Source organism: Anabas testudineus, chromosome 8 (assembly GCF_900324465.2).
Source record: "Anabas testudineus chromosome 8, fAnaTes1.2, whole genome shotgun sequence".
In the NCBI taxonomy this organism is placed as follows: Eukaryota; Metazoa; Chordata; class Actinopteri; order Anabantiformes; family Anabantidae; genus Anabas; species Anabas testudineus.
This window is the reverse complement of record NC_046617.1, coordinates 14,543,969-14,567,793: the sequence shown is the minus strand read 5'-3', so window position 1 is coordinate 14,567,793 and position 23,825 is coordinate 14,543,969. Positions and strand designations below refer to the sequence as shown.

General features: G+C 41.8%; 1 protein-coding gene across 1 annotated transcript; it reads left to right on the top strand.

The window, feature by feature from the left end:
* Positions 1–522: 522 nt before the first annotated feature.
* Positions 523–23,644, top strand: grid2ipa (glutamate receptor, ionotropic, delta 2 (Grid2) interacting protein, a). Its single transcript, XM_026378831.1, has 24 exons — positions 523–729; positions 2,175–2,428; positions 2,533–2,865; positions 2,971–3,125; positions 10,952–11,227; positions 11,980–12,065; positions 12,178–12,247; positions 12,466–12,762; positions 12,974–13,125; positions 13,340–13,501; positions 13,743–13,849; positions 13,978–14,125; positions 14,803–15,134; positions 15,781–17,118; positions 17,158–18,249; positions 18,376–18,463; positions 18,859–18,948; positions 19,114–19,310; positions 19,420–19,575; positions 19,797–19,883; positions 19,967–20,096; positions 20,241–20,359; positions 20,483–20,647; positions 22,249–23,644. The coding sequence occupies exons 1-24, from the start codon at positions 648–650 to the stop codon at positions 22,327–22,329; spliced, it is 5,997 nt and encodes a 1,998-aa protein (XP_026234616.1). The 5' UTR covers positions 523–647; the 3' UTR covers positions 22,330–23,644.
* Positions 23,645–23,825: the final 181 nt, after the last annotated feature.

The following is a 23,825-nucleotide window of genomic DNA, read 5'->3' as shown; positions in this document are numbered from 1 at the left end:
AGACTTAACAGTGTTGTATTTGGTGCATGTAACCTTGACCATATCTGAAGGCTGTATCTATGTAACTGGTGCTCAAGTACTGAGGTTAACACAAACGCTATAATCAGAGCAGTGTCCCTGGCTGCTACAGCACAGTTTCTGGGTCACTCCTCAGCCCTTTGAGAGGGCCCCATCCACACAAGCAAGCGAGGGTGGGAGAGAGAGAGAGAGAGAGGGGAAGGTATTTATAGAAAAATGGGGCTTCACAGTACCTTTTCTTGCATTGAACCATTTCAGGACCAAGTGAGTGTGTCCCAGTTTTCTGATCATTGCTCAGCCATAGGGTTTGGACTGAGGCTGAGGCTGCGCTGCCTCACCCAGGATGGAGAGCCTGACGCCCAGATGCTCTCCCCTCTCCTCCGGCCTCCCTCTCCTCAGCTACAGATTGCTGGTTCTATGATTGAGAACAGGGGGAGGCAGAGGCCTATATAACCTACAGATGTGACCTTTTAGGTGCAGTTGATTTGCGGAGCTGGGCTTTTGGAGGCAGTGAGCTGAGTTGAGGAGCAGCACAAGAGTGTCCGAGGGCACTCTTTGGCTGCATCAAACCCCAGGCCGGGGGTGGAGGGAGGCTGGCTGGAACGTGCCCTGCCGCAAGCCGGGCAAGGATGAGGCGTTTCCTGAGCAGAAAGGGCCGCTTCTCCCTGCGCCAGAGCAAGTCCGGGACCAGGAGTGCCTCCAAAGATTTCTGTGAGTCTCATTCTCGACTATATAATTTGAACATGATGTTCATGTTCCAGAACTGCTTCATCTAGCACAGGTGAGTTAAGGAGAAGAAGGGGAGCTGAAGCTGAGATTGAATATCTGGGTTGCAGACTGGTGAGAATAGGACCAAAACAAGTCTTGGCAGTTCCCTGAGTGCTGCTTTTGTTCTGGTGAGGAGAAAATATTATGATCCACAGTTTGACATCAGTGACTTCCTAATTTATTTTAGAACAGAAATTGGTTACAGTTTGATGTTTTCATTCTGCCGGCTGACATCGAGCCTTTGAAATTGATATACTGTATATTCAACTCACTGATCCACATCTCACCCTGAATATGTAACCATGTGCAGATCTCATTTGGCTTTTGCTGTACTGAAGCCGATATATTTTGTATTTTCTCCTTCTCATGGACTTTTGTTCTTTTTCTGTCTCTAATTTAGTCTTTCTCTTTGTGTCATACTTTTCCTCTGCCTTCATCCTTCCCTGCCTCTGATCAATTACAGAAAGAAAAACAGAGAGTGGTTTATTGCTGGTGGTTTGATGGATGACTGTGGGCAATTGTTTGTGCATCTCCAAGTTTTCTTTTCTAATTTCGCACACTGGAGTTTAGTTACATTTGAGTCAGACAATGCTCTACTAAATTACACAGGAATCTGACAAATATATTAACAGTAGATTCAGTTAAGTTTCTAAATACACAGTACCTTAAATAACTGTTCAATATAAATTTGTAAGCAGTAAATAACAAGAGCTGGGCTGTAAGTACTGCAGGACTTACATATATTGACATATATTTTCAGGTTATAATTTAGTGCACTTTGTGAAGCATATATCATGAAGTGAATTGTCAATCCTTATTATGTCCTATACAGTATAGATCTTTACCATATCCAAATGAGTGGAGATGAAATGATCGTGTCCAGACTTATTTTGCTGCAGGAGAAAGAGGCCAGTGAGCATGGGAAGACCAGCAGTTCAACATGTGGGCTAGATACGACCAGTGAGAAATAACCTGAATAAAGTAAAAATGTGTTTTAGTTTGCCTTTTGTGTCTTGTGTCTTTGGTTGTGTCCTAATTAGATAGATCAGTCTACCTGCTGCGACAGCTACACGGCTCCTTCAGTGAGGTGCCCTATTTAAACCAATGGACCATTTGACCTTCATTTTACAGCTCACAGTGTGCTCACTCTGGATCTTGCACCAGACTGGCAACATTTCTACTTATTCTGCAAGCACTAAAACAGATGTAGTTGGAGATTTTCACCTGCTTACAAAGGAAAGCTGTAAGCTGTATCAAAGTCCAAACTGATAAACCAGCCTCGGTGCATATTGACACTGAACGTGCGCCTTAATAATATACTGCCTCCTCTCAAGTGACATCCCAATTATCTTTATCTTTTAATTTTTTTCTTTCTATCCATCCTTCAGACCTTGGTCTCCCAGCCACCAATCAAAACTGGCCAGAGGCATTTGGTTTCCGGCTGGGTGGCACTGGGCCCAGCTACATCTTGTCCGTGGTGGAGGGCAGTAGTGCCTACCTGGCCGGCCTGCAGCCCGGGGACCAGGTGGTAGACATTGAAGGGCAGGATGTGACCAATCTCAGTACACCAGCCCTGATCGCTCTGGCTCAAACCCTCAAAACAGTACCACCGAGCATCGGGGTGGTGTCACGGATCAATCAGGTGAGTTGACGTCTGATAATCCACCTGGCTTTTTATGATTGGTGGAAAAACAACAGTCAGCCTTGTAATGGTGCGTTGGCAACCATGCTGTTTCCTCTTCTCAGATTGACATCACCCCAGGACCTGATGGTCGTTTTGGCTTCACCATTGTGGGAGACAGCCCACTGATGGTGGAGGACTGCATGCCCAATGGTCCAGCTGGTCGCAGTGGTCTTAAGGCTGGGGACTATGTCATGGAGGTCAACAGCATTCCAGTGAAGCATCACGAAACCGCAGCGGCCATGATCAAAGCCGCTCAGGGTCGACCTCTGCGTCTTGGTGTGCTCAGTATGGCCCGGCGGCCCAAACGACTGAGCAGCAGCATGAGGGTGCTGTCACAGAGTGGAGACAGTGTCCGTGAGAGTCGTGCCCAAAAGGCTGTGGAGTTCAATAAAAAGGTGGGTGTGAAGTATAAGTTTGTTTGTCAGAGGGATTAATTATCTCTAATAAACTTATATTATTACTTATTATTAATTATTTCTAAACCTCTCTTCATACATCAGGTGGAAGAAGTATTGGGAGAGGAACCAGATGTGAAGGAACAACTGTTTGAAGTGCTGAAACAGTACGCTTCTGATAGAGATGTGGAGAGTCTAGGGGAGGCTCTGCCTGATATCCTGATCACTGAGGAGCATCAGCAGCTGATTGACAATGTCAGGTAGCCAGTCAGTTGCTCACTTGCAAATCAAACGTGTCTGTGTCCATTTTGTGCATGTTCTTGGATGTACTTAAATAAAAATCAGTTGCAAGACTAAATTCTCAAATAACTTGTTGAGAATTTAGTCTTGCATTTTGCTCCCTTCATGTGTTGTTGTGAAGTAACTGTGACGCTGCTTTGTAAGTTGCTGTGCTAGTGGCCAAACAAGTGAACTCCTCTTATATTAGACAGTTTTATTTGGATTAAGTTGTATGTGTTTGCAACACTTAACTGTAAAATATTAACCAAACAATGAAACACAGACCACGGTTAAACAGCTAGAAACTTATTTGAACAAGTGCAAATTGTGTTTAGTAAATGATTAACCTTTCCTTAGTCCAAAAATGGTTCCAGTTAATGTCAATCCAGTGACATGCAACTGCTCATCCATAGACGTCTTTCCACGGTGGGATTCACTGTACAGCACAGACTTGCATAACAATAGAACCACAGCGAGGGAGCTAAAACGTCCTAATTGCCTTATAAAATCTATATTTTAGAAACTCTTCCTCTCAGTATTTCACGGTGAAATATGAAAAAAACTTTGATGTGATGTCAAGCATTGACTGGGCGCCCCTAGGTGCTTGAGTGTCACTTTTAGTTTCTCTTGTCTCAGGTACAGTACACTAGGGTACGCTTAGAAATTCACCGCCGCATATTGCATTTCCTCCTCTTCAGCACTGATCAGAAAATCAAAACCCAAAACACAATACCTCTGCACACACTTGCAAGTTTTTCATCAGCTCATCCCGCCTCACCGTATTTTCCTATTGCTTGCTCTCACTTTGACTTTCTCTCTGTTGGTCTCTTTCTTTCCCATTTCTCCCTGTCAGCTGTGATGCAGTCTTTGATACACACACCAAATTTTTTTTTTGTTTTTGTGAAGCACATCACTGCAAGCTCTTTATTCCCTCCTCTGCAAACAGCTTGTATCTGCTACAGCCAGTTTGCTGCTGGTGGTTGAGACATGCTTAGATACAAAAACAGAAAGCATACAGATGCTAGGGCTGCATGCACACGACACTGTTTCTCATACACACATGCATAAAGACAGTCCCTCCTCTGAACTTCTATGCTAGAAGAAATTATGAACTGCTGCCTCAGGTAAGTACTGATTTTCAAGGTTGTAGCATGTAACTCGCGATCATGTAACTGTCAAAGTACCTTAAGACCGACATGATTTTACAGTCAATTAGTGCAATTCTTTTTTTTTTGGTGAGTTAATCGATTCTCCCTCCAGCAGAAAACAAAGCTGTTGTCCAGCCATCTCAGTTTCCTCCGACACAGCTGTCTGTATCACAGCTTTGATAGCATTTTTCCTTCCTTACAAAGCTGCCTTTAAAAAATGCTTTGTAATGTTTATTACAGACAATCCGATCCTATTAATTATACATTATTTCTATTCACAAAGGACTGAGAACTGTTGTAGTTGTTTTCCTCACCCTTAAGCAGTGAGAGAGCACAGTTACTCTCCTAATAAGAGTTTTTCTAAGATATCAATGAGTTAAATCTTCAGTTCAGGTGACTGTGACCTTAAAAGGATTTATTTAGCGTGTTTTTTTGTGTCTCTGCCTGCTCTGTCATCGCTCGTCCTGTAATATTGTACAACAGCGAATTCCCTGACTCATTAGGCTGGGCAAATCTTGCAGGGCATTGTTAGGATTGTATTCTCTGAAAATGGCTGAAAGGTATCATTTATATTCCATGTTTGGAATAGCTTTTGATGTTCTAAGGAAATCTGGTGTGATCGTGTCTCTATGGAACGAGCCTTGGGCAGTTTTGCTTCCAGGTTTTTCGGGATCCATGCCTCTGGGTGGTGTTGGCAGAAATGGCTGCTGCTGACAATAAGATGTCTAGGCATCTGGTGAAAATGCATTTTGGAAGTATTCCCTTCTTGCTAGTGCTATATTTCATGTTTCAGCTCTACATTTTTAAATTTAGCTATGCTGGGAACATGAATCTAGTGATTGTTGCCAGTGTTTGGAGTGATGGTCAGTTGATTCACCATGCTGGTCAAAGCTGCAGTATTTCAATAATTATTGCATGGATTGTGATTAAAATCTGAGAGATATCGAAGATCCTCAGAGGAAGTTTTCTGACTAATGGCGATTCTTTAACTTTTATAACTTTTATCCTGTATCTCAGCGGCTACTTGAGAATTGGCATGAAATTTAGTGCATGACACCCAGCGCGTCCAGATGATGAATCCCACTGACTTTTAGGACTTTTCCTCTAGCACTATAATAAGGTTCATATGTGTGGTTTTGACTGAGGGTGTTGATAGCATGAGCTTATTGTGAGCTGGGTGTCAGTGTTGTCATTTGAAGTGTGAAGAATCAATGTGTCTGCTACTGATGCACTCTTATTCACTCACTGTCTCCTCCCGTATTTTTGTCTCCCACTCTGTCAGTCTCTTTCCTTGTAGTTCAATCAACATCACTTCCTGTGACAGACACATAAGCACACACTGCCCCCACCACCATGCATCAGCCCAGTAATTGGAGGTCATGTATCAGAGGATGTGAGGTGTGTTTAACAGAAGTTATTTCCTTCTGTACACCTTGTAAAATGCGACCAGATGGGCCACACTCTGCTCAGTCTGCCTCGGTCCCCTCACTGATTTGCCTCGCCCTCCCACAGGATGTGTTCTATTTTTAAGCAGCCTACTTCTTTTAATAAATTCTCTCTTAGGTTTCTGACGCACTCAATTCTTAAATGGCTCTAAAACCCAAGGGTTAGTAAGTGCTCGAAAACTTGAAAGTAATGCAAAAGATTATGAATCTGAAGTGTCATTAGAGCCAGTTTTGGAACACCTAGTAGCTCTTTTGTTCCTGTAATTCTGTCGCTTTATTGTAATTGAATGTGATCTGTAGACCTCTGTCTAATGCTGTATCTGGATATAGACCTCAGAGCTGGGTATTAATGAGACTGGTCCATTCTCACCCCAGGACTTGGGGTGCAGTTCCATTTTTGCTATTTTTTTATCTTTTACTTTCTTCAATGTTTGAATTCCAGTGTGTTTCTGTCTTTTAAAAATGTTTTATGAACTTTTTTGGGCCCTTGTTTCATAAATTTGAATGAATACTGTCAAACATGCAGCTGTGTTTCGCCTGTGTCATGCAGATATGCCCGTTAAAACTTTGGTATGTTCACTTATTCTCATTACTGGTTCTTGCTCACACTCAGTCTTTGTGCTGACCTGCCTATGAAATTCCACTGGGGCTCTCCTCACTTCTCTACTTCTCTCCTCTCTCCCTCCTCACTTACTCCACTGTTCATCTCATTCCTTCCTACTTTCTCCACTGAGGGAAGAGAAGATTTGTCACTCACTACCTATGACAGACAAAGGATGGATGACTTGGGGACAAGGATTATCCTTTAACTTTTACCAAGAAGAGTACCTGAGGTCAGCTCTGGCACCTGAGGAAGAATGGGATACGAGATAGGAACAAGAGAAGTGTGCTACCCTAAACATGAAGTTGGAGAACAGCTGATGATGCTGCCTCAGGATGTTTTGGAGGTGTGGAGGGATGTGAATCGCAGCCACTCTTACAGTGTGTTCCCTCCCTCTCTTTCATTCTCCCTCCTTCTTCATCTGGCTGCTTTCCGAGCCTGCAGCAAGTGCTTTTGAGATCCAGGACACCTTCCTATTCTTCATCTTCTTCTTCTTTCTCCTTTGTCTGGGAGAGTTGTTTTGTTTAAACTAGATGGGGACTCACAGAGGTAGAGGTGAGGCATTTGCATTGCTTAACTGAGCTGAGGCACTTCCTCAAAGCCCCGAAGAGCCATGGGAAGGGATAGGAGTCTGTCCAGACACTTTCGGTATGGTTCTTTCTCTTTGATCTCAACAGTGTTCACTGGATTTTGTGTTGTTTGTGCTGAGACGGTATGTAGTTAAGCTGCGGAAGCCCTGTTGTGCAGCTGCTTTCAGTGCGTCCATTATCAAAGTTTGTAGTCATGATTACTGTTACACTTTTTAGCTGCTTGTAAAAATATTTTACAGTTTTTATAGTTATTTGACGACAGCGTGGTCGGCGTGAGTTTAGCAAAACTGACCTCTTCTGCTGTTAATGATGATTCTTTCTTATTATGTGCATGTTTCTGCAGCATTTTAATTCCACTATGTGCTTAAATCTTTGTAAGGCTATGCTCTGTGTTTGCAAATTTATACTTGGCCCAACTGTGAAATTGAGCATAAGTGGGTCTAATGATAATAAAGGTTCTTGCAATGAGTTTCCCAGCTGATTGCAGTTGTCATTCATCTCTTTGTATGCTATGTCCTTGATCTAGCCCTCCTTCAGAACTAATTATAGACTCTCTCGCCCTGCTTATAATTGAGGGCATCCCAAGGCCTATATCTAACTTCACTGGAGGAGTCTGTGAAGTTTCTGTTCACTTGTTTTAGGCGGGTTACTAATACAAAGTGAAATATTCTTTCTCTTCCATGACAGCACAGTGAGAAGCAGCTACAACATTGATGGAGGTCATGAAGGAAATGGAAGTCAATAGCTGATAGAATGAAATGGAGGTAGAGAGTGTTATAAAACGCATAAATGGCCCCATTCTATTAAGTTTCCCCTATCCCCAGTTTGTCTCAACAGCCATGGTGATGTATGAGTGTTGTTTGGGAAAGTTTTGTGGCCTACATAGCCTGTAAGCACAGGCTACCCAGCTTCATTCCCAATGGTTACATGACCCTGGCCTAGAAAGACCTTAACTTCTCCACTTTCTCTCCCAGATAACTGTAAAATTTTACCGCTTATAACTTTAGAACAACTTTTCCTGCCATTTTTCAGATCAGTTCTCTGCTTGTCAGTCTTTGACTTCTCACTCTGTCTTTCTGTGAGCTAAGTTTACTCAGGAGATCTTTTTCACTATTTTATGCAACTCTCTAACTATAATCACTTTAGTTCTCTGTTTTTCATATCAGTGCCCAAGATAGCAATACAGAGCAGGCTGGTGTCACAGATTATAACCCTCGGGGGAAATGTTGACTTTTTGCTGTATGAACACAGTGTGCACTTAATCACTGTCACCTACATGTACTAGTTTGCTTGGAGTTTATTTTTAAGGTTAAAATGGAACCTGTAGATAAGATTATACCTTCATTTATGAAAACACTGTTTGACCAGGGCTGCGCTGACGCAGAAGCTTGTACAGTCTGTGCAGCTTTTGCAAAGGAAGGACAGCAGATTTAATAGACAATAAATAGCTTACTTTTTAACTTGCTTCCTTTGGTTATAGTTTGGGGAATAAATATGTATCAATAGTCAATTGATAATCAAAATAATCAAACTTTCCACTGCCTTTCCTCAATTCAGCACAGATGATTTAATCTGGAGGAGTAGGGATATCAAGACTACAATGTCAGAAGTATGAGCAACTAGATGGCATCTGAAATGGTGAAAGATATATTAATACAGGAAAGACAGAGGACCATTCATCACTATTCAAAAAACCCCATAGGTTTTATAGCCTATGGTTGTTGTTGTAGGGTTGCAATGCCTTATGAGACAGGTAGTGGTTCCAAAGATGCATTAACACACAAGAAACATTATTGCATGCTCAGTGAATCAACAGTTACAGTTTCTAAAGATGATCATTGTGTTTGATTGATATCTGTGTCTCCTTTCATCCAACATTAGTGTCCTACCATGTAACATACACTTATGAGTTCATTGAAGTATATTGACCCCTTATAACACCATAAGGCTGGTGGACCAGGAGATACTGTGAAGACTAGAAAAACTACATTAATATTATTTTAGACAATTACTGCCAGTAACACTGTATAATGGCTCCCAACTGACACATGGATTGCAAAGAAGAAAATCTGGTATTATTATTAAATGTCATTGTGTGATCGAATGCAACTGATGGCTAACCAGAAATGTAAACCAGTTTATTGCTAAAGTGGATACTAAAGTTTACTTCTCATGATGAACAACAAATATGTGGGTTAAATGTATCTAACTGAAATGCTGACTGATTTGAATTCATTATCTTTGTCTATGGTGAGTTCAGGGTGTTAGTTGTGATTAGTTGGGAGTGCTTTAACTTGGATTTACAGGTTTAGAGAATATGATCTGATTCATAAAAGTTTGTTTTAGAACAGTTCAAGGTTGTCAGGGATAACTGTAATTACAAATGTGTTTTTTTGACGTGTGTGTGTGTGTAGGATTGCATAAGCCGGTGAACTTTAGTGAGTCAGGGTTTTGTCTAGGTAAGAAATCTCTGGTGCATATCTGCTAGCTTCCCTCAAGTGTGGATCTTAGCATATTGATATGGAGTCAGCTCATTTAATACATCGCTGTCAATTGAAAGTTGAAACCTGCTGTGCTTTTTTTATTTTTAAACTACCAAACAGAAAATTGTGTAATTCTTGCCTTCTAACAATGTTCCCAAATGTACTTGCAAAGGGACTGTGACAGCTTTGAAAGCCAAACTGCAATGCTGTGCCTCAATAGAGGTGTTTGAGTTTGTGTATGTGGATGCACAGTGGAAGTAGTGCACTCTGAAGCACCAAAGTACTCCTCACTCCTCTGCACCGTACCCTGGAGATTCATTGTGAAGGCAGAGAGAGAGGGGGGGGCTTGTGTTGAGGACAGAGGAAACATCATTTTGTAGGTGGGATAAGGGGAAGATATGCAAAATAGAAATAGAAAAGAGGCAAATTAGGTGTTGTGTAAGGGTGTAGGATATAGATCTTCTTGTGTAAGCGTGTGTGGAATTGCACATAAAAGAGAGAATGGAGTCAGTGCCCTATATATAAAGGGAAAAAACAAAAACACACCCTAAAACAATTTTCAAAACAGTGTTATCCTCTATTTCTCGGTTATTTATCTTGTTTTGTTATGTATTTTTTCATTTTATCATAGATAATTGGCCAAATATACACTGCAGGCAGCAGACAGCTCGTGTACAAGGCAATTTAATGAGAGTAGACATTTTAAGCTGGTTTGAGTGATAGTGCTGAGGAAACAAAGGGATTCTTTTTTTACAAATCTGTGCTGATGTTGCGCACCACACAAAGAGAAATATGTCATAAAAGCAGCAGCTGTACCAGTTTTACTACGAAGTATCAGGAAGCCTGTAAATCAGATATCCACGCCATAGTTGGTAAATATAATGCAGAATCTGAACTAGCAATTAGGGCAAGTACTGTACTACTTGTTCTTTTTCCAAACCTCATTTCATCTGTGTGTATGCAGCACTAAAGAGAAAAGTGGTGCAGCAAGCTTCCAAATTCTCCAGAATATTAAAAACTCACGTCTAAGAGTACGAGGGTGTGTGTTTTTTTCTCCTTTAACAAGAAAGGGGCATTGGGAATTCATCATGGGAGGAGAAAAATAACACCAGTAGAGGGATTGGAGCACTTTCTTTCAGACTGGCACTGTGCTTCCTCCCTTTTGAATATTAGTTATGAGCTGTCACTGATTCTGAACACTGCAGCAGCTAATGTGACAGGACCGCACAACAAAGCTCATCTCGTTCATTCTCTCACACATCTGCACCGACTCATAAACCAGTGTTGGACCTATCTCTTGTGCCTGTCTCAGCCATCCCTTGAGATAATGTGGACTGGACTATTTTTGAGGCAATTAGTATTCTTCGTATTCTAGATGGCATGGAGCAGATCAGATCACATAAGCATCCTGGATTTTGGGGGATTCAAATGAAAGGCTGCTTTAATGGGATTTTATATTTGCTGAACTAGAAGCTTCTCCACCTCTCCCTTTAGAGCTTTTCTAGTTACTCTAAACATCTTATTCCACAATGTTTGCTAGGATCTTCATTCCCAAGAAGCACCGGGAGCGTTTTGATGAGGTGGTTTCTCAAAGCCTAATGAGCCGACTCAAGGGGCGCAGCTTCAGTGACCCTAGCCGCAACCGCCTTCGTCGAAGTCGGAGTGAGGATCATCCTGAACGCCTTCTGGTTTCCACCCGAGCCAGCTCAGTACCACGCACCCACGCAGAAGAAGGCGTGCCCCCCCCTGCCCGCGGTATGCGCAAGACCACTTCACTCATAGCTGGCCACTCCAGTGGCACCACCACAAACTGCAGGTCTGTATTGTCAGTGACAGACTGTATCACAGTGGGTTTTTTTTTTTATTTTACTTGACAGTATTCTTATCTTCCATCATCTTCAGGAGTCGCAGCTTTTATTTCCCATCAACAACACTCTTTTCAGTTTTAAATAACATTTCCTCTCCCCTTATGTCTGATCAAATTTATAACTAGTCCACACACACAAAAAAATGCTGTGACAGGTCTTTCTGTGTAAGCATGGAATTAATGTGAACTAAGATGTGGAGGAGTGAAGTGAAAAATAGATCCCTCAGTGTTAAAGCCAACAGGAACACAAACCTATTTGGACTCACCATGTTTTTCCTTCCTTTTTGCCTGCTGTCATTTTTGTTTTCTGATTCTCATAACAATGTTATACAGCTCCCTGGGGATACTATATTTAAGTAGGGTTATTCATGCAGGAAGTGGATTTAATTGTAGTAGTAGTTTGCTGAATATGCTAATCAGAGTTATTCATAGTTTCAGTCCAAATATCTTAGAATGGGCAGAAGAACCTTTTGAACAATTTGCAGCAATAGTACTGTATGCAATTAGTGTTGTCTGCCACCTTAGTTAAATAGACTTTTTGCATGTTAAGTTGCTGTATCTTCAATGCATTATTTCATCCTAGAAAATAATTTTAATCAATAAATGATATTAACCATGTAACTTTAAACTGATTTACCTTTACTGCAGAGGGCATCTGGTTATTCCTCAGTTCATTAATCAAAGCTCACATTTATCTTTAGGACAGTAAGAGTGTGCAAGGGCAACATGAGTTTTGGCTTTACCCTCAGAGGCCATGCTCCGGTGTGGATTGACTCTGTCATCCCTGGTGAGTCTGAGAGTTGCAGTTGTAGACTATAAATATTACAATGTAATAAAACTGCATTTAACAGAACTTTATACTTTGTAATAGTTTTTGTTACTCATTTTCTGTTCTGCAGGAAGCCCTGCAGATAAGGCGGGTCTAAAACCAGGAGACCGCATCCTGTTTCTCAATGGACTGGACATGAGGTGGATCTCTCACTGCATTAATGAATTACTAGTAAACATAAATACGTTAATATGGTTCCATGCTTGAAGATGTTTTGTTTGTAGGAATAATATTTTAAATGTACTTGATTTAAAAATGTTGCCAGTAAAGTAAAAATGATTAACTGCCTCAAAGAAATTTAATTTGTTGAATGAAGAACGTTGATCCATTTATGTCTCTATGAATACTATATCTGTAGGACTTCCTCCCATGAGAAGGTGGTGTCCATGCTGCAGGGCAGTGGTGCCATGCCCACTCTGGTAGTGGAGGACGGTCCACCTAGCTTCACCCTGGCAGAACAAGACCTTGCAGGAGGAAGTGTTCCCACAGAGCGCGCCCGGTCCCCTGTGCTTAGCTCCCTGCAGTGGGTGGCAGAAATTCTACCTCCCAGTATCAGGGTCCAAGGCCGCACCTTTGGACAGCAGCTGGAGCACCTGCTGACCATCCAGGAGAGGTACACCATCTGCAAGGCTTTGGAGAACTTCTTCCAGCACAGGTAAGAAAACCATACAGAATCTCCATCCTATTTCCCACAGTGCAACCATAACTGTCATTTAATTTCATTTTATGCAATTGTTCTAGTGCAACTTTAATCTGTGTTTCATTCCCTGTAATACATGGTTAACCCTACCAGTGAGTTTAACTTTGATGCTGCTCAGATAGCCAGATAATCTCTTACATCTTACCTGTGTTTTTATTGGCAACAGGAATGTTGACACCCTGATCGTAGATGTCTTCCCGGTGCTGGATACTCCAGCCAAACAAGTGATCTGGCAATTTGTTTACCAGCTGTTGACGTATGAAGAACAAGAGCATTGTCAAAGCAAGATATCACGATTCCTTGGATACAAAGCACCAGGTATGAGCACATTTGTCCTTTTAAGTTTTTGTATATGTCGTTTTTGAGATTTATACGCGTTAATTCCTTTGCTCAGTTTGCACAAAGTATATTTGTGTCATAGCCCCTGCATCATAATATGTATGAGATTGCCAAATTAAGTTAAATCAATTCAGGAGCTCTTCATATACATTTGCCTCTTCCTCTGCATTGCCAATATGTATGTGTGTTCCAGTTCCACCACCACCACCACCTCCTCCTCCCCCTCCGGAGCCTGAGGTTGCCCCTGAACCCCATCGCCGTAGCAGCTCCATGAGGGTAACAGGCACCACGTACAGGAGCAGTGTGAGGGGACGTAGCTCTGATGACCTGGTCATTGGCACACACTTGGGCATGGGTATAGATCTTCATTGTCTTCCTCATTATTATGACGAGTAGCAGCAGTAACACCCCTACCACCATGACACATTTGATTCTTATTAGTGTCATCACTACTAACGTTAGAACTCATCTTCAGTGACATCACAAACGCAGTGTAGTACAAGTTAACAAAAACACAAATACTAAACAACAGTCAACTGATTTAGCTACCTGGATTGTTTTTACCTTAAGTCATTCTAATGGGTGTTCTATCATAGGCCTCCGTACAGACACAGTGCTGGAGACAGGGATGAGGTTGGCTCCAGGAGAGAGACAGTCAGGAGATGGTACCTCCCTTCCTGAAACTCCCAACAATCTCACCAATGTATGTAACAAAACCCAAAGATTTGGGTTTTACTGATTGAAAAGATGCCATAAATATCAAAGCAGGCTTTATAATCATCAGGACAAGAGGTCTTATTTTGGTTTCTCTATACATTTCCACCATACAAGCTGTCAGCAGTGTACGCTGAATTGGAGAACATGTATTCAGCCAAGAGGTCCAAGTCTCTGAAGAGTCGCCCTCCTCCTGCCCCTGAGAGTTTGCTGGATCTGGAACCTCCTTCGCGTACAGCCTCTCCTACAATACATGTTAACACAGGTAGCCAAAAGTAAAAATGTATTTTAACCTCATAGGAGCTGGATATACAAAACAAAATACAGTGTGCATGTGTGACTCTTTTTGTTTTAGTGGAATGGTGAACTGAAAAATCCCAGGGTAGCCAACCCATTTTTTGACTCAACTGAACTGATCCCTAGATTTTTACATTGTTAGGGATTTGTGATTTCATACTGTATATAAATATACAGCAGAGCAGAGTTTTGAAATGTTGTGTTTTTAGCCTGTGTGCAAGAGGCGATTACAAGGTCAGAGCTGGCATCAGACAAGTGGAGAGAGATCTACAGATAACATTTGTTCACTCATGAAGGCAGGGTGGAAACATCCTGGTGTTACATTTGCATCTCATACGGCCTGGCAGCAGTCTAATGTAATCCTAAAACACTTACCATCATAATGAGGATATGGTGATGGTGGAAGCGGAACTAGAAAACACATAGTAGACCCCCCTTTAATCAAACGTGTTTTCTGTAATGACTGGTTGTCCAGATAATCCATTGTGCTGAACTTATCATAGTATGTCACTGTTTTTTTCTTCTATTTAATCATAGAAAGACAGTAGAGAGATTTTTCCATCAGGCATTCCACCTAACATGATGCTTTAGACATTTATCTGTACTTAAATAACTTTATACATTCCTTATCTGCTGCCTTTTCAGGTAGTCGAAAAGGCCCACCACCACCTACATCCTGGCCAGAGCCTCTCCCCAGTCCCCCTTCAGCTCAGTTCTACCCACCAGGGCTGACAAGCCAGACCAGTGGGGAATCTAACCCCTACATCAGCTTGGACAGTCCCCCACCTTCACCTCCAGAACCACCCGACTACCCATCTAGTCCTCCTGCACACCGCAGCAGCAAGCGTCGGTACACCTTCTCCAAGCCGCCACGTTCAGAAGATACAGATCGCTTTCTAGATGCACTGAGTGAGCAGTTGGGACAGAGGGTAGCCATTGTGGATGACTTTCTGACTCCTGAGAATGACTATGAGGAGGTAGAGTCATACAAATATTGCATTAGCAAAAAATGGTAGAAGAAGTATTTTTTTCTTGGTTAAAACATTAATCTGTGCTTTGTATTCTGATTCCCCATGATACAACATCACTACTAACAAACCTTGTGTCTAAATGTAAATAGGAGCCTTGCTACATACTGTATATGGCTACAGAACATATGTTTTGATAAGAAATTTGCATACAAATGGTCTCACACAAGAAATTTCTTACCTTAAAGAATAAAAAAAAGATGCAGCAACAACCAACAACTTTATTTAAATTAATTCTGTTGAAGAGAAGATATCGTATGCAAGTCTTTTGATTTTAACGGCCTTTATGGGGTCTTCTGGGTTGGAGACAGAAGTACACATGCAATCATTATTTTAGTGGCATCTTACTTTTAAACTTGCTCAATAACTGTATGTAAATGCATATAAAACATTTTATACTATGTATTTTCAGAGAAAGTGAGTCAGCAGATTGTGTAGAACTAGGTAAATAAAGTTATTTTAGGTTTTGAGCTGGAGTTTTAAACAAGATATTAAAAACTCTGTATTTGTAGAAACTCATACATTTAACTCATTGATCAAAAAGTTACATTTTGACATTAATGGTCTAATGAAGTGTAATTGATGTTAATGCCAGGATGTTGTGCAGATGGGCTTCCCAGATGAGGAAGATGAGGATAATGAAGAGGAATTGGGAGTGGATGAAGAAGAAAGTGGAGGGTTTGTGGCCCCAGAGCTGAGCAGTCCGAGTGATGTTCAAAGTAGCAGTGGAGAAGAGAATGCCTCCTCTCTCACTTACTCCTCTTCTTCTGATCACATCCCTCCTCCTCCCATGACCCCTCCTCCACCCCCACCTGTTCAGTTCAATGATCCAGCTCCTCCCCCTCAAGCACCTGCACAGGCTCAGCCTCAGCACCAACAACAACAGCAACAGCAGCAACAACTTGGCTACACCCCTGAACATTCCCCAAGAGCATATGTGCCCATCCGCCGAAAATCTGGTCCTCCGCCACCACCTCCACCCCGCAGTAATCCGCCACCTAAACGCCACTCTCTACATAAAGTGCTGCCAACAAGAGAGGACCTACAGGTTCATGCCACCATACAAGAGCTAAAAGCCTACCAAGAGCAACAAGCCTACCAGGACAGACAAGCCTATGAGGAGCAACAAGCATACAAGGAGAGGCAGGTATATGAAGAACAAAAAGCCTTTGAAGAACAACAACTTTTCCAAGAGCAGCAGGCCTTCCAGGAACAGCAAGCATATCAGGAGAAAATGTTCAAAGAGAGACAGGCCTATGAGGAGCAAAAAGCCTTTGAAGAGCAACAAATGTTTCAAGAACAACAAGCCTATCAAGAAAGACAAGTGTACGAACAGCGTCAAGCCTACAAGGAGCAAAAAGCATTTGAGGAGCTTCAAGCCTACCAAGAGCAAAAGGCCTACAAAGAGCAAAAGGCATTTGAAGAGCTTCAAGCCTACCAGGAGCAAAAAGCCTACAAAGAGCAAAAGGCATTTGAGGAGCTTCAAGCCTACCAGGAGCAAAAAGCCTTTGAGGAGCGGAAGGCTTATGAAGAGCGTAAAGCCTTTGCAGAGCAGCAAGCTTTTGAAGAGCAACAGATGCAACAGATCTATCAGAGCCACCACTCAATGCCTGCCCAGCCAACACAGCAGAAAGCCCACTCGCCACTTCCTGTCCAGCAGTTGCACCAGTCGTTACCTCCACTCCCCTCTCCAGACTCCATCCATCACCATGCCAACCATCCCCTGTATATGATGCGCCAAGCACAGCAGCAACAGGCCCACCAGGGTCATCACCACCGACGTCAGTCTCGTTCAGCCCCACCTCCACACCAACCGTCACCACAGCCAACATCACACGGCAGCCATCAAGGGCAGTATGCTGAGGGAATCTACCAAAGCCATCAGGGTTTGAGACCCCAACCCCACCATTCTTCAGCAGAGATGCTCCACCAAGCCCCAGCTCATCATTCTTCTGCTGAGGTGCTCCACCAGTTGCAACAATCCCAGGCCCACCACTCATCTCCCGAGATCCTCCAGCAGATGCAGCAAGCCATTGCCCACTACTCATCCTCAGAGATGCTTCACCAAATGCACAAATCGAAAGCTCATCATTCTTCAACAGAGCTTCTGCATCAAGCTCATGAAATGCAGCAAATGCAGCCTCATCACTCCTCAACAGAACTTCTCCATCAAGCTCAACAGATGCATCGGGGTCAACCGCACCATTCATCCATTGAGCTCCTGCATCAAATGCACAAACCACAGGCCCACCACTCCTCCACAGAAGTGCTCCATCAAGCCCACCAGATACATCAACCCAAGCCCCATCACTCCTCCACAGAGTTGCTGCACCAAGCCCAGCAGGATCCTGCTTCCCTTCCAGCTCAGATAAACCGTGACAGCCACTCCCATCAGAGCCGCAGAAGTCTCAAAGGTCATCACCAAACCCAAGTTCCACCACAAGGGAGACACCAAGAGCAGCAGATGCATCAAACCCACCACCCCCAGCCCACCAAACCCTCTCCACAAAGACCCCATTCTATCCAGCAGACCCATCATCACTCCAGCACACCTCAGATCCACCACATTCACCACATGACCCCGCAGCCTCCTCCACAGGATTACCAACATCAGATTCATGTTATTCACCCTCCCCAGCAGCCTCACAGGCCTCAGCCCCTTCTCTCCACCTTTCAGCCCCTCCAGCCACACCAGTCCACCCTGTCCACTTTCCAGCCTCTGCCCCAACACCAGCAGTCACAGCACCAAGTCCAGTCCTCGACCCAAACTACCCGACCACAGTCTCAGCCATCACATCACCTGCTGCAGTCCCAACAACAGCCACAATCTCAGTCAACCCACCTAAAACAATCACATGGTCAAAATCAACCCCAGTCCCTCCCCCACTCTATATCTGATCCCACAGAGCACCTGCAGCCTCCCCCTCCGCCACCTCTTCCACCACCCTGCTCTCCCCCACCATTGCCAAGGCCCAGTTTGTCTAGGATGGACTCCAACCACATGAGTGTGAAGAGACTACGGTGGGAGCAGGTAGAGAATTCAGAGGGGACTATCTGGGGACAGGTGAGCTGTGAAAAGTCCAGACATGGGGAGCTAATACCTCTTACATTACAACACACTTTCAATTTAGAATTGTAAAGATAATAAAAGTATATGAAACGTAGCACCATTTTTGCTTGTCTTTGGTAGTTAGGAGCAAATTCAGACTATGACAAACTGCATGATATGGTGAAGTATCTGGATCTGGAGCTGCACTTTGGAACACAGAAGAGCTCCAGTGAGTACAAGTGCATGCAGTGCTCTAAATACAAAGAAATATGTAAAGAATTCTGCATTAGTGAGTTAGTGACACATGTAATATTCATTTCTTAGAACATCATTATCCTAGTTCTAGCATTTCCATGTCCCTTTTGTGTGATAATTTAGCCACTGAATCAATTCCTTCCCTGAGTTATTTTCTTTATTTGTCAGTAGCTGACCCAAAAATCATGTCCCTTGCTGTCATTTTATTATTTCTGTAATATTAAAAAAATTTCCATTGAACCTTGTGTGTGCAGAGTAAATTGTGGCATCTGAGCTTATTCTGTTATTGTCCTTTTGACAAAATGAGACATGTACCCACCATTTACCTTCACGCCCTCTGGCATTTTATTAACACTGATCCCATTTTAGTGCCTGCTCCAGAGCCATCTGTCCAGCCAGAAACCTTCAAGAAGAAAGATGTAATAGAAATTCTGTCCCATAAGAAGGCTTATAATGCCTGTAAGTATAACATGGTCCATGATTATGTCTCACCATATCTACACTTGATTTTATACCCACTGGTGGTGGCATACAGACTCTTTTGTTTCCAAATATCCAAGTATCTGTGAATCTAATTTTATCTTTCTGGTTTTTGAATTTTTGTTTTTTTTTTTGGACCACTAGCCATCCTGATAGCCCACCTGAAGCTGTCTCCTGGGGAACTGCGTCAGGTCCTTATGAACATGGCCAGTGATAGGCTGGAACCATCTCACATCAAGCAGCTGCTGCTTTACGCCCCTGATGCTGAGGAGGTTAAAAAATACGAAGAGTACAGACAGGACCCCAGCAAACTCAGTGAGCCAGACCAGTTTGTGTTGCAGGTACAGTCCTGACAAGGAGTGTATAGGTGTTTTGGGTTTTGTGTCTTTGTCTTGCTTTTTGAGTTTATTATTTCTCACTTATTTGCTTGTTGTGTGTCTTCTACAAAAGATGTTATCTGTACCAGAGTACAAGACCCGCCTGCAGAGCCTCCTCTTCAAGTGTTCTCTCCAGGAGAAAACAGAGGAGTTGAAGGGAGCATATGACTGTATCTACAAGGCTTCTGTGGAGCTAAAGACTAGCAAGAAGCTGGCTAAGATACTAGAGGTACCTGACTGTTCTGAAAACACATTACAATGAAAATTAAATGACAGACCTTCATTTTTCCAGTTTTTTTTTCCCAGACCATTTTTTTTTCTTGATATGCTCATGTTGATGCCTACAAGCGAGAAAAGGGAAAACTGCAAAATTTGTAGTTAAGTTAAGTTTAAAGATCAACTATTGTTTGATAGAATTGTGTGATATGTTTGCATTTTGTCTTTCATTAGTTTGTACTGGCGATGGGAAACTACTTGAATAACAGCCAGCCAAAAACCAACAAAACTACAGGCTTCAAGATCAACTTTCTCACAGAGGTACATCATACTGGCTTCTTTCTTTCTTTCTTTCTCATCATGTCATGCTAGTGCAGTTAATAAATGCATTGTGTTCTCTGCAGTTGAGCACAACAAAAACTGTGGATGGGAAGTCGACATTCCTGCATATTCTAGTGAAGTCATTATGTCAACACTTTCCAGATGTGTTGGATTTCTCCAAAGATCTTACTATGGTTCCATTTGCAGCCAAAGGTACAGTAGTTGCACCCAGTAGATTTGACATTTTCGCCCCAAATTTTAAAACATAATGAGTCTTGTACTGATTTATTACTAATTTTAAATGTATTTAGCCTTCTACTTCTACTTCCTGTTTTATATGTATTCATCTATCTACAGTAAACCAGAGGACTATCACATCAGATCTAAATGACCTTCATACAACCATCCAGGACATTCGCTCAGCCTGTCAGAAGATGCCTGCAACTTCTGAGGATCGTTTTGCTGTTGTCATGAGTGTATCCTTCAAAAAACCTCCAAAGTCGCAGAGCACTGTGGTTGTGTAGGGTTATGAAAAGAGAAACGGTGTAGTGTAGTAAAAGAGATTAAACATTTGTGCCCCTTGACTCCAATGTGTGTAGAACTTCCTGGAAAACAGTCATCCTGCAGTTCAGTCTCTGGAGTCTTTGCAACAAAGAGCAATGGAAGAATTCAGCAAAACTGCATCTTACTTTGGAGAAGACGGCAAAGCCACCAACACCGAGGCCTTCTTTGGTATCTTTGCTGAATTTATGAGCAAGTTTGAGGTGAGAAGAAATTATTTTGCCGTTCATTTATTCTAATGATTAATCTTTTCCTAAACTACAGTCTAAACTGTATGCATGTTATCCTCTACAGCTCCTCCTCAATTTTCCCCAAACTAATGGTTCCCAAACCATATTTGTTTCTTCAAACAGCTTGTGATGAATAACTTGAACTGCAACTACCTCATTAAGTCTTAGATTTCCTTCTGAGTTCATGTTTTGTGTTTTCGTTCGTACAATGTGTTGAGTAATGAGCACAGCCTGAGAAACCAGTCTGTTCACTAATAATTAGATACATGTAGCACAGTCATTATGTTGAATCTCAATATTCAGCAATGTGTTGCAACCCTGTTTAGAGGGAATAAATGAAGAAAAATAGAGTTGTTTGACTCTTTTAAAAAGTCAGCAGCTGTGAACAAGCACAACATTCAGTTTTATACAGTTTACATACACTTTTAATGAGCATCACAATTTTTCCATTTGAGCGTCAATGGGCCAAAATTGAAAGGACAAAAATATTTACCTTAAAATCTGTTCTATTATTAACTAATCTATTTTAATGTCATTATTCTGGAAAGAAGAGGCATGAAGGTCAGTCGTAGTAAGACAGAATACATGTGTCTGAACGAGAGGGATCAAGGTAGAAATGTTAGGTTACAGGGGGCTGAGGTGAAGAAGGTGCAGGAGTTTAAGTACTTGGGGTCAACAGTTCAGTGTGATGGAGAGTGTGGAAAAGAGGTGAAGAGGAGAGTGCAGGCAGGTTGGAGCGGGTGGAGGAAAGTGTCAGGAGTGTTGTGTGACAAAAAAGTGTCAGCAAGACTCAAAGGAAAGGTGTACAAGACAGTGGTGAGACCAGCTCTGCTCTATGGGTTAGAGACGGTAGCAGTGAGAAAGAGACAAGAGGCTGAGATGGAGGTAGCAGAGATGAAGATGTTGAGGTTCTCCCTAGGAGTGCCCAGGTTAGACAGAATAAGGAATGAGCACATCAGAGGGAAGGCTCACGTTGCCTGTGTTAGCGACAAAGTCAGGGAGGCCAGACTGAGATGGTTCGGACATGTTCAGAGGAGGGATAGTGAATATATTGGTAGAAGGATGTTGGAGATGGAGCTGCCAGGCAGGAGGGCAAGAGGACGACCAAAGAGGAGATATATGGATGTGTTAACAGAGGACATGAGGTTGGCTAATGTTAGGGTAGAAGATGTTCATGATAGATTTAGATGGAAAAGGATAATTCGCTGTGGCGACCCCGATGGGAAAAGCCGTAAGAAGAAGAAGATTTTAATGTCATTATTACAAGCTTTTGTAATTTGGAGATTTTCAATTATTAATTAATAGTTTTACAATACCATCCATGACAACTAAAAAGAAATTAACAAACATTAGGACATTGATTGAAATTTAAAATGTGTTCATTTTTGTGCTGTCAATGTTACCTTATTAAAAAAACACAATTGTCCAAATGAGAAAATACAGTGGAAAAACAATAAAACAAACACATTAAAGATACATGCACCTTAGCAAAATATTTCTCAAAAAATATTAAGGACCCATGGAAATAATACATCTTATGTTAGCTTACAAACCCTGTTGATTCTTTACCACAGAGAGCTCTCAATGATCATCAGGCTGCAGAAAACCTGAAAAGCCCCAGGAGTCCACGAATGGCCTCCCCACTAGCCTGGTAACACACACACACATACTGTGTCTGAACTTGACTGTGCAGCAAACACACAGAAGAGTCCACAGGACTGTATGCATATTGTGTGTTCAGTACCATATGTACAGCATGTGTGCACCCACATGCATAAATGCATACACACTACTTAATACATTCTGAGCCAAAAAGCACGTCTGTATGTATTGTGTATGTGTTTGTTTTTCGTTATATTAATTGAGAGGGTTGTCTTTTGCATCAAAGATGGATCATTTCTCATTCTATCAATGATGTAGTGTGTGTATCCTAGTTTTTGGTCAAGTCTAAAGCTTTAATGAAACTACTGCATAGAAGTCACACTACTGTTAAAAAGATAGTTACTCAGTAACGTCCTATAGTTTAAGTTTTCTTTCTCCAAACCCGAATTTAGGTCACCTCTGTAAGCGTGGTATAACAACTATACAATAAAATACTTGTGATATATTCTTGAATAAGACATAGATTTACAGAAATACATTTTATCGTGGAATAGATGTTTACTTCAAATATGCCCACGTTCTGTACAGTTTGTCAGTCGGAAGAAACCACAAAAGCACTTTTCCTATTAGTTGACATGTTCTGTATTTTTGTAAGATGCCCACCACACTGAATGTAAAATTAGTCCCCTACTGAGTACGTGCAGCTGACAAGACTCACTGACATCAGCTGTTCTGATGGTGAATTGTTTCATTTGTTGTTTTTCTTGTATTATAATTCTAACAAATATGTATGTATGAGTGTTCATCTGAAATTTGCACTTGTTTTTAAAGTACAATATTAACTGTTCCAAGGATTAAGTCAATAAAACACTAATGGCAGATTGCTGAAGTGGGATTATGTAGAGCTCCCAGCGGGCAGTATGCAATATGTGAATGTTTAGCTGTTAGTTATTTTACTCGCTAATCTGTAACAGAGAAATCGTGTTTGTACAGAATGAGAGTGAATGTAATGAAGACAAATAATATATGAAGCACTTTGCTACTTTCATGTCTCACCCAACATTTCTCTTATTGATTGTGTTATCCGGATTGAGCCTCTCTGGGGGCCACAATATTAAGCTCGGTGTAGCAGATGCAGCATTTTTATTTCATTTTTTAAACTAATAATACAGCAGGTACTCTAATATATCAGTGCTTTGTAAAATATTCAAACTTCAAGTGATATTTTTAAAGTTAAGGCTAAGGTGTGCAGCTATTCAGACCTTTTTTTTTCTGCCTAAATGAGAATATGAACCTCTAAAGCTTTGCTGTCAATTTAAGGCCTACATTGTGCTAAGTCTGTATTTTGTATTGTATCCTAACAAAACTATAAAGACTCCTATGAAATCTATCGCTGCCTGCTGACTGTGTTTTTAGAGTTTTTGTAGAAAATGTGTGTTATGTGTAGAACAAAGGGAGTCACACCAAAGACCTTCATATGCTCATATCTACAATTCCCACAGCTGTTATGTTATAAACAACATCTAAATGTCTTTACAACCTGCTTACC